The sequence below is a fragment of the Struthio camelus genome, chromosome W (assembly GCF_040807025.1).
Source record: "Struthio camelus isolate bStrCam1 chromosome W, bStrCam1.hap1, whole genome shotgun sequence".
NCBI lineage: Eukaryota > Metazoa > Chordata > Aves > Struthioniformes > Struthionidae > Struthio > Struthio camelus.
In genome coordinates, this window is record NC_090981.1 from 52,207,808 (window position 1) to 52,218,574 (window position 10,767).

The 10,767-nt window shown below is 40.0% G+C and overlaps 1 protein-coding gene across 2 annotated transcripts in view; it reads left to right on the forward strand.

Moving 5' to 3' along the window:
- LOC104146894 (potassium/sodium hyperpolarization-activated cyclic nucleotide-gated channel 1) overlaps window positions 1–3,877 on the forward strand; it is a 218,465-nt gene extending 214,588 nt beyond the window's left edge. For both annotated transcript variants that reach the window (XM_068925895.1, XM_068925897.1), the window contains one exon: window positions 315–3,877. In XM_068925895.1, the coding sequence (XP_068781996.1) occupies window positions 315–1,141 (827 nt within the window). In that variant the 3' untranslated portion in view covers window positions 1,142–3,877. The remainder of the gene's footprint in view (window positions 1–314) is intronic.
- The last annotated feature ends 6,890 nt before the right edge of the window (window positions 3,878–10,767 follow it).

The following is a 10,767-nucleotide window of genomic DNA, read 5'->3' on the forward strand; positions in this document are numbered from 1 at the left end:
GAGAGAGCAGGAATGAGCTGTGCTTGAAGGCCAGCGGGTGAGAGCTGCGTTTGCAGCGTGCGCTCCCCTGGCGAGGCTCGGCAGTGAGGGACCGGTTCTTTGATGCCGGACACCTGGGAAGATCGGTGTCACACAGCCTGCCCGAGCAAGCTCATTGCCATCCTGGGTTATGCTCTGTGCCCAGGGCTCGGCTTGGTGTTTTCCCAGGCTTTTAAGCTGCTGACATACCCCTCAGTAATAGGAGTGAAAATGCAAAATAAGTGTGAGAATCCGCCCCTGTGCTTCAGGCTTGCTAACTCTGCTTCTTTGTAAAGGAAAGAAGAATTCAATCCTGCTGCAGAAGTTCCAGAAAGATCTCAATACCGGCGTTTTCAACAATCAGGAGAACGAGATCTTGAAGCAGATAGTGAAGCACGACCGAGAGATGGTGCAGACTATCGCCCCGGTGAGCTTGCAGCAGCTGCCGGCGCTGAACGCTAGCACCTCCGCTGCGGCATCGTCATCACGCGTCAGGACGCAGTCTCCCCCCGTATATACCGCCAGCAGCCTCTCCCACGGGAACCTGCACTCTCCCTCGCCGAGCACGCAGACCCCCCAGCAAGCTGTCATCCTCTCGCCGTGCTCCTACACCACGGCCGTCTGCAGCCCCCCCGTACAGAGCCCGCTGGCAGGTCGAACTTTCCAGTACGCCTCCCCGACCGCTTCGCAGCTCTCCCTGATGCAGCAGCAGCAGCAGCAGCAGCAGCCGCCGCCGCCGCCGCCGCCCAGCTCGTCGCAGAAGAACGAGGTTCACAAGAGCACGCAAGCCCTCCACAACACTAACCTGACGCGGGAGGTGCGGCCCCTCTCTGCCTCGCAGCCTTCGTTGCCCCACGAGATTTCCACTCTGCTCGCCAGGCCGCACCCCACGGTGGGAGAGTCCCTCGCCTCCCTGCCGCAGCCGGCCCCGGCCGCCAGCCTGCCCCCGGCCGCCCGGGCCACCGTGCCCCAGCGGGTCGCTCTCTTCCGACAGATGTCGTCGGGAGCCATCCCCCCGAACCGGGGGGCCGCGCCGCCCCCGGCTCCTCTGCCAAGGGATTCTTCCACAGTCTTAAGCACAGATCCCGAGGGAGACAAACCACGTTTTGCGTCAAACTTATGATCCCTGGTGACTGTGAAAAACAGACTTTGTAATGAACTGAGAATCGTCCCAGGAACTGTTTTAGCCTATTTCCTGATGTACCCCAGCAGTCTACTATGAAAAAAATACTTTAGACAGCTTTGCCCTACATAACGAATGTAAAAATTATATATATATATATATATATACACATATATATATATATAAAATATATATGTATATCCAAAAAAAGGAGTTAAGAAAACCTATTTGAATTCATGTCTTCCTTTCTCATAACCATTAAAGGAGTCTAAATTCTGCTGTAATATTATTTGTTTTTAATGTGTCAACTTTAAATCAGTCTAACAGATTTCTCTATTTATGGAAAGGTTTCCTGTTTTCATGGGGAAATTGTCAACACAGTAACAAACTTCAAACAAGTACAAAAAACAAAAAAAGATCTAACTAAAACATAGCGCTAACTGAGTAATACTCTGAAACCTTCATTCTTTCGTTTATTCGTACACATTGTTAATACTTTCTTGTGAAGGATTCAGTTATTTCCCATTGCATTTCATATTTTAGTGATTTCCATTCAGGATTAGATTGAAAAATATATATTGCAGACATCTGCAGTCAAAAGGCTGGCATGAGCACTCCTCTGGATAGACTGTAATCGGAAAACATGTAAACCGTTCTGTTGTTTCAGAAAACTGGGTGGACTTCAATCTTCACATTGCTAAAGACTTTTACAAAGACTATAAATAATTGCCACTGTAAATAACTTTTTAGACCCAAACAAAAATAGCTGCTGTGTGGTGTACCATTACAAAGTCTTTGTTTAGGAATTTAGGTTCAGCTCTTCACTTCACAATTTACAGTTTTAAAATTTGTTGAAGCTAAGTGCAACACAACTGTTAAATTGTAATGCAATGGCTTAAAACCTACAATGTTACTTTTACATGCAACGTTTTATGCAAAATTGTACGCTTGATCCTGCAAACCGCTTGTACTTCACCAGTACCATCACTTTTCTCCTCCTTGCCCTAAATAGCATCTGAAAATATTCCATGCATGCTTTGAAAAAAAAAAAAAAGACTATAAAAATAGGTTCAGTCAGCCATTGTAGGAAAAGGCTTTATGGTATCTTAGAAAATAATGAACATTCATTAATTGTGTCTACTTTAAAATTCCTATAATGCTGACTTTGAATCTCTGGTTTAAGTCTAGAAGTGAGGTTTTTCATTTAAAGGATTATTTGTAAACCACAGCTTGATTTAGGCTTTCAGGTGCTTTCTGTGTCTTCACTGTAGTTTTGTAGTTGACTGTGGTGTTAATTTAAAAAAAATAAATATAATATAGCATCAAAGTCTGTCTGGAAATGCACGATTTGCTCTGTGTATATTGTAATTAAATGGATAGTATATCCTAAGGCATGTAGTGTCAAACATAGCCCATAGATATGAGATTTATTATTTTTTATGTCTTCAAAACAGAAAGGAAATGGTGACAGAAAGCAGGGTTAAAGCATACCGTTTTGTGAACTGTTTATTTTGTTTGCTCAAATCTTTGCATTATCTTATCCACAAAACAAGTCTTTTCATAATCATTTGTGCCTGATTTGTCACACTGAATAGAAATTGAAACTAAGTGTGTCATAATTTAACTCACTGAAAAATCAGCATTATGGCTACGATGCAAGCACATATTCTGTTCTTTAAAACCCAACTGACTCATGTTAGGGAAATAAATGCAAAAGAGTTCTTCTTTTCCTATTAATGCTGAGCTTAATGATGCATGAAAAAATTAAATAACATCACAAACTACGTAATGCAGTGAATCCAGATGTACTTGAGAGCCAAGTAAATATTCAGAGCTAACAGAGCTTGAACCCATGCTGCCTGTTACACCTTTTACTAAAGTGGTACATCAAATAAAAATTTTAAAAAATATTTCACCAGTTTTTGCTGACTCCCACTCACCAGTACAAATCAATGTAAAATTAACCCATTGATATGCTGCTGCCATTAATCCGAGTGGCCCAGAGTAGTATATGAGGAAGCAATTGTTTAAAAATGTTTAGGACATTATGGATACGCTGCAAGACCATTTATTTATCAGTACAATATCCCTCATTTTGTTTTAGTACTAACAAATTCTGTCAGTTAATTAAGATCATATTCTGATCTTGCAAACTGTTTAAGGTTTACATTTGATAGGAATAATGGGGTTAGTAGCGAAATATTTTTATATATATTTTTATTTTATTTTAAGCACTATAAAGAAATATTAACTCACATGGTCTTTCAGTGAAACCATAAATAATTTTTAATGACTTTGTAATAGAGTGGACAATATCTAGGATTTGTATGTTAATTCAACAAAAATGGTACAGGGTATAAAATTATATACGTATATATATATATATGTATGTATGAATGTATATATACTTAGATTAAGAAACAAACGATTCACATTCCTGTAATATAAAGGTCCATTGCTAGTTTCAGAATTGAATTATTTTCTCTGTACATAAGTAAGCCCATAAGTATGGAATCTCACATCTGTACAGGATGAAATGTATTAATGAAAAAGGTTGGATCTTACTGCTGCTGGGAAGACTATAGATCTGATTCTTACAATAACTGTATGATCAGGGATGAGTTAGATTTTTTCTTTTGTCTTTGCTCAAAGCCATAAATAAATATATATAAAAGATTATTAATAAATTGAAGAAAATATATAAAAAATAAAACCATGAATATTTTTTGGGTCCAATATGTTTATAACTGAGCAGGTTTCGCTTTACCATGAAAGAACTACTTGCTTTTGTCTTTTCACTGTCCTTAGGCCCAAATTTATATGCGCTAGGTATGGGGAGGTGAGGAGAAAACTGCCAGAGTAATTATGTGCAGTAATTGTGGGATGTTCTTTTGCCTCCTTGCAGGTGATACTGTATTTCTCACTATTCTCCAGTTTTACATATCAGATTTGCATTATGATTCCCCCTAGGCTCCAGTTGGAAGACAGCATGCCGTGCTAAGGTAGTTCCTGCTGAAAGGACAGTGGCAAAATTGGATTGAGCAAAACTGCAGAGAACAGGTACAGAAGATGCCAAATGCCAAGCCTACAATCATTTTTCAAATTAGCCTGTACATGAAAGGTACTTTTACCATCTCTCCCCCAAGTCTCCAGAACCCTACAGAGATCCTGATACTGAATCATGGTGCTCAGCAACCCAAGGTCCAAGCGAAAACACATCTCCAGTGTTGGCTGCTTCTGGATTCCACAGTTACTGAAAAGTTTAAATGGCCATAGGCAATAATTCACATAGCTAGGAATCTCATCCTACATTACTGACTGATCTTACATTTACTGACTGCTCTTTATAGGTTCCATACTGTGCTTGTCAGCACAAAATCTGAGACCTCCACTGAGCAATACAGGAGAGCATAAGCATTGTTCATGAATTTACTTTCACCTTTTCTTTAGGGAGCCAAATGTGTGCAGTCAGTATCCTGTTTTGTTCGTATGGTGTAAGGGTTTTAAAGGGAGAGACTTGCCGTTGAAGTAAGGAACAGACAGTCTTCAACTTTCTTGTCAAAAGCTGCAGTGTATCAGAGGTCGATAAGGGTAGACTTCAGTCTTCACTCTGGACAGTTAGTCATTTTTGAGTGTTCTAGACTCAGGCCTTGTGTGAATTTGATTTTTATTTCTCTACGAAGTCAACATACACAATGGATTTGTCGTGCTTGTTACACCACCAACATAGTCTGCATTGTTGAGGAGATGCCTGCAGCATTTTATATTAATTGGTTTTGTTCTAAGTGCTAGAAGATTTATGTCCGATTATTCCTCTAGTCCAGCCAAGATGTGATGTAGGCATTAATAACTGGTGCCAAGTCATTGTCACCAGAACAAACAATCTTCTAGTTAAGTAGAAAAGACAGGCAACAATATTAGAATGGTCTTACAGAGAACCCTAAGTATTGCTAAATATGACCTGAACTGATCAACTGGCATCTGAAGCCTTCATCAAAGGAGATTATATTGCTGTTGCAAAATTTTGATTTTTTTTTCTCTTGCAACCAGTGCCCTTGCTGCTTATGATTGTCTTCATCCAACACAGAGTCATTTTTGCAACAGAGATGTGTACCAATATTTGGCGACAGCGCTGTATTTCAAATGTATTTCGTTCATTCTCGCTGATATCTGCACGCTGATGTTGAAGAAAGATTAAGAAAAAAAAGTTTTTTTCTAATAACCTTATAAAGGAAGTGGTTCATTTTACCAATTGCTATTATGCTGATGCCTTCCTCCAAGGTCTTCAATAATTTTAATAATTCACTTGGACTTTTGGTCTTATCTCTCAAATATTGGTCTCCTGGCCAGAAATGGTGAATGCTGTCAAAAAATCCAAAAGAATAAATTAGATTTCTACTTTCTTTTCTCCAGTACCAAGAAGTCATTCATTAGATTCACCAGACATTTCAGAATATAGGTTGGCTGTCTCGAGGCTTTTGCTTCTGTTTGTATCTCCTTTTTAAGATAAAAAGATGTGGACACAATTTGTATGTCACAATTAAACTCTTGATTGAACTAATCAATTACCACACAGAGAAATAAACTCCCTATTTAAAGCATATGATAATCTTATGTCATCTGGCACATAACATCAAAAAAAAAAAGCTTTTAGATAGTGGCGAAAGGAAAAAATTCATTTATGACCATTGTATAAGTGAATGAAGATAGTATGTGTCCTTGATCCCTGTGTAATAACAATGTGGGTTAGAAGAAAGATAACCTATGAGCCAGCAAGTGAGAAACTGTATCTTTGGGTTTTTCATTTCCTTTTTTATTTGTATACATTAAAATGTCCCAGAGCAACAAATCTGATTACAAATATAGTATCTGTGACTTTATGAACCCTTTAGGTTTTGATCATCTATAAGTAAGATCTACAACTACATTGTTTTTGGTTCTTATGAGAGCTGAATTAGTCTGAATGAAGATGTCTCACATAAGACATCTCCCAGATATGGAGTTTGGTAAGATGAATATATTATAACTTTTGTTTTCTTGTGCAGATCTATGATTGTACAGCTTGCTAACAAATAGGAGGCTTGGCATTGTTAATAGTTGGCTAAAACTGACGTATCTGGGGTGAACTTCCACGGTGTAGGCCGTGTTATTACAGAAGGTAGCACTGAGCACAGAACACCATATGCCTGGGTCCCAGTTACCCTAGTTATTTCAAAACTATTGTTGCCAATGAGGTCATGTATTGTTTATTATAATGCTATTCTGGGTCACTTCTTGCTCCCTCATCCTGATCCTAGTAGTCCTGTGCAAGACAGAGGTATGGGATATCTGAAACTTGCAGAAAATTTTCTGCCTTAAAACAGCTTCTCATAATTTCAGCTGTGCTAAGTGGTAAGATACATTGTGCCAAGTGGAATGATTGTCCTCTTTTTTCCCAAGGTGGTCTCTCACATATTTGGGGGATGACTTCTCAGTAGTAATGGGACATACGGAAGTCATTGCCAAAGAGCAATGCAAAGAGCAAAAGTGACAATAACAGCGAGTAGAAGAAAGGCAAAGAGAAGTGCCAGGAGCAGAATGATCTCCTTGAAATAAGGCATTTGTGCTGCGATTCCCTGAAGGACATGAAAGGGACAGGGGAGGGAAGATAACAAGGCTGCCAAGGAGCTCTGTCATGAGAGTAACAATATAAGCGCGAGGAACTGGAGAATAGTCAGTCTTTCCTGTGCTTCTGTCACAAATACATGGACTTCTTTTAGGAAATTTTTTTCATTTCCCTTGAGAACTTAAAGCAAATAGAGCCTTGTTCCTGGTTGCTTCTGTTGATATCAGAGATGGGTATTCTGGATGCTTTTCATCCCTGACCCCATGCACCCTTGTAGCATGTTTGATGGAAGTTGAAAAAGGCTGTGGTAAATTTTTTATCATGTTATAATAGCATTACACTCTATGTCTAACAATTACTTTTATAGACATGGAAAATATGCTCAAGCGTTGTCCACAGAGTTAATTAAACTTCATGGTAAGCTGATGCAAGACGACTATGAATGCGTACAAACACCTTAGAAATGACAAAAAATACTGCTTATCCGGATTTGGTGGAGGCTGTGACGCAGTATAACCAGCATGTAAGATTTCCAAAGATGTGTCTTCCAAAGATCTGTTCTAACTCAGAAGAAATCTTACCCTCCCACACATTCCCTATCTTCCACATTTGCTGTGGCCAGCTTATCTCTCATTTCTTTTTTTGCACATCCTGTAAGTCATTTCTTGGCTTCTGGGAGTGAAGCCAAAACGTCACTGAACTGGTGGTGAAAGACAACAAATCATGACAGTACTCCACAAAGCTATGATAATCTTCAGAGTCTTGGGCAGCCACAGAATATAATCAGAGCAGGTGAGTTGTCTGCTTCATAGTGTGCCCTGCATATATTAGGGCTAAACAGAGTCATGCATTATTTTGAAATCCATCTAGAAAACAACATCCAGAATATGATTGAATTCTATCTGTTTGTACATTAGGTTTTATTTTAACTCTACAGTTGGGGGAAAAGGGAATTCATTATAGATAATAACAGCAAGTGTAATAGAAGTAAATTTACTACCACTGACTATATTTACCACCCTAGAACAAATGAATACTGGGATGAAAAGAGGTGTGAACTCACTTAACATCTAAGAACACTCATACACATTCTATTTTGTGATAGAACATCTTACATTGATAAACATCATGAAAACTTGTTAAAAGTGTATTGGCACTAGCGCTCCGAAGCTATGCCCTTACAGCAAAATGATGAGAAGGTATTCAGTAGTGTATAAAGAAAAAAAATTAAAGATAATGAATTAAACAAAACTGAAACACAGTCACTAACATAAACCTAAAATTCCTCCATCGGCTTTTATGCAGACAGCACCGCAGCCCAGCCTTCTCCATCTTGAGTGTGAAGAATACACATTAGGTGGGTTGTTACAACTATCTCTGATCTTCAGCCTTTGCTAAGTAGATGCAATACCAGTCTCAGTGGCTGACAAGACAGTTTGTCAGCCAGCAGAAGAATGCTGAAAATCAAAACTATTGATTCCAAATTTTAGGCCTAGGGAAATATTTTAGCCAAAAGTATTTGCTAATCTTAAGTTGTTGCCAGGTATTAAAATATTAAATATAATAGTTTAGACACCTCATTTTAGATTTTTTTCAGCAAGTAGTATCTATCACCCTCATTTTTTCCATATACTAAGATTGAAATCCCATCAATATGGATTTCTCATATTTCCTTTTGGCACTAGACAGTACTGTTTAAACAAATACAACAAAAAATCCTTAGCTGATAGAACTGAACAGAGAGATTTCTTTAAGAGACAGAATAAAGAAATCTGACACTCTTCCATGCACTAGCAACAGCACTTCACATCTGCTCTCACAGACTCACTACGGTACCAGCCCTTCAGCTTTGGTGCATCTGCCATGCACAGGTTTACTTTATCCACTAGCCCTTTCTCCAGCCTTCCAAATTCCAGCTTGACTTTTGATTCTCTCTCCAGGACAAATGCAGGATATGCACAGTGATTATGTGCATTTTCACACGCTTCAAATGATGCATGTACATACTCTGTGTGGATTGTGGGATAGGTGCACAGTCCAGCTGGTGGCCAGTATCTCATGGTGTCCCTCAGGGATCAATACTGGGATCAATACTGTTTAAGGTCTTCATTAATAAGACCTTAATAAGACCTTACACTGGTAGTGGGATAGAGTGCATTCTCAGCACATTTTTCAAAAGCCCCTATCTGAGGCAGGAGTGGGAACCAATATGCTGCAGGGCAGGAATGCTGTGCAGAGGGACTGGAAAAACGGGCTGGTGGGAACCTCATGAAGATCAACAAGAACAAATGCGAAGTCTTGCAGCTAAGGTGGAATAACCCTAAGCAACTATAGGCTGGAGACTGACTGCTGACTGTAGCAAACAGCTGTGCAGAAAATGCCCTCAGGGTCTTGGTGGACAACAAGCTGAACTTGAGCCAGGGTTGCACACTGACAACAAAGACAGCAAATGGCATACTAGGCTGTTTTAGCAAGAGCATAGCCAGCAGGCAGAGGAGAGTGATCCTTCTCCTCTATTCAGCACTTGTGAGACTGAATCAGGAGTACTGTGTCCAGTTTTGGGCCCGTCAACACAAGAAAGCCATTGACAAAGTGGAGTGAGTCAAGCAAAGGACCACCAAGCTGATCAGGGGGCCAGGGTAAGTGCTGTGCAAGGAGAGATTGAGAAAGCTGGGCTTGTTCAGTCTTGAGAAGGGAAGGCTCATGGGAAACCTTACTGCTCTCTCAAATTACCTGATTAGAGGATGCAGAGAAGTGGAGCTGGACTCTACTTGCAGGTGCACAGTGATAAGACAAGAGGCGATGGACATAAGCTGGAACTTAGGATATTCCAATTAGATATACAGAAAAACATTTTTACTACGAGGGTAGTCAAACACTGGAATAGGGACACACAGAGGCTGTAGGATCTCTGTCCACAGAGGTGTTCAAGACTCAGCTGAATATGGTCCTGAGCTAATTAGCCCTGCTTTGAGCAGGTGGTGGGACTGGATGAGTTCTGGAGATCCCTTCCAACCTAAATTATTCTATGATTCTCTGATTGTAATCTGCTTGCCGCCAGCACCAGCCAGACAGTCTGAACAAGCTTGGTTCCAATGGCCTATGCCACAAGTTACCCCCACACCTTCTTTGTCATTAATATGGAGCCTTTTCCGGGCATGGAGGTAGTAGAGCAGTCCTCGTATAAGGAGCTTTAGACAAAGCGGACTTCCACGAAATCTCACTTTTATGTAAAAGAAAGAGAGAACAAGAAGGATGTGAAAGAGTAGAGAAAAGGAAAAGGCAATAAACAAAATGTCTCAGGTAATATAGTGTCCTTCATGCTGAAAAATGCTTAAGTAAAACTGTCAATTCTTTCCTCAGGCGGTGTAATTTCTTCATGCAGTCATGCCTCTTCTATTCACTTTACTGACAAGTATCTTTACTATCTCTCACACTTAACACTACAGTACCAGCAGGCTGGTCTGCATTCTGTTCTGTCTCCTGTTACAAACCAGACCCAAAACTGTCAGCAAACGTGTGATTATAAAGCCAAAACTCAGTCTTCATTTGTAGCAGCTGTGCCACAGTCAAAATTAAAGCTGAAGTAAGCATTTTTTTTATAAAATATGCTTCTGTAAGGGTTGTAACCTAGTGTTCTCATGTGTGGTACAGAAACCAGTGTAAACATTCACTGTCACTGTTTGCACGCAAGTTGAATATGGCCCTGCAAATTTGTTTGGTATATGGAGTGAAATGAACTATTTTGTTCAGCTACAAATCAAATTGATTTTGTGTGTGAATAGATTATTTGTGGCCCAGAAGCACTGAAAAATTAAAGATAGGGAGATAAGGGGAGCTAATATCTGTTTTACATGGGGACAAGACTTCTGCTGGTCCTATGCTTCTTCCAGGTATGCCTGGATTGTGTTTCAGCTATTGCACTTCATTCAGACAGTGGCTCCCTTTAGGCTTCAGAATACTTGGTTATCAACTATGTTTCATGCTTGAGGATAAAAGCTGTCTCCTGGTTGATGGGCTT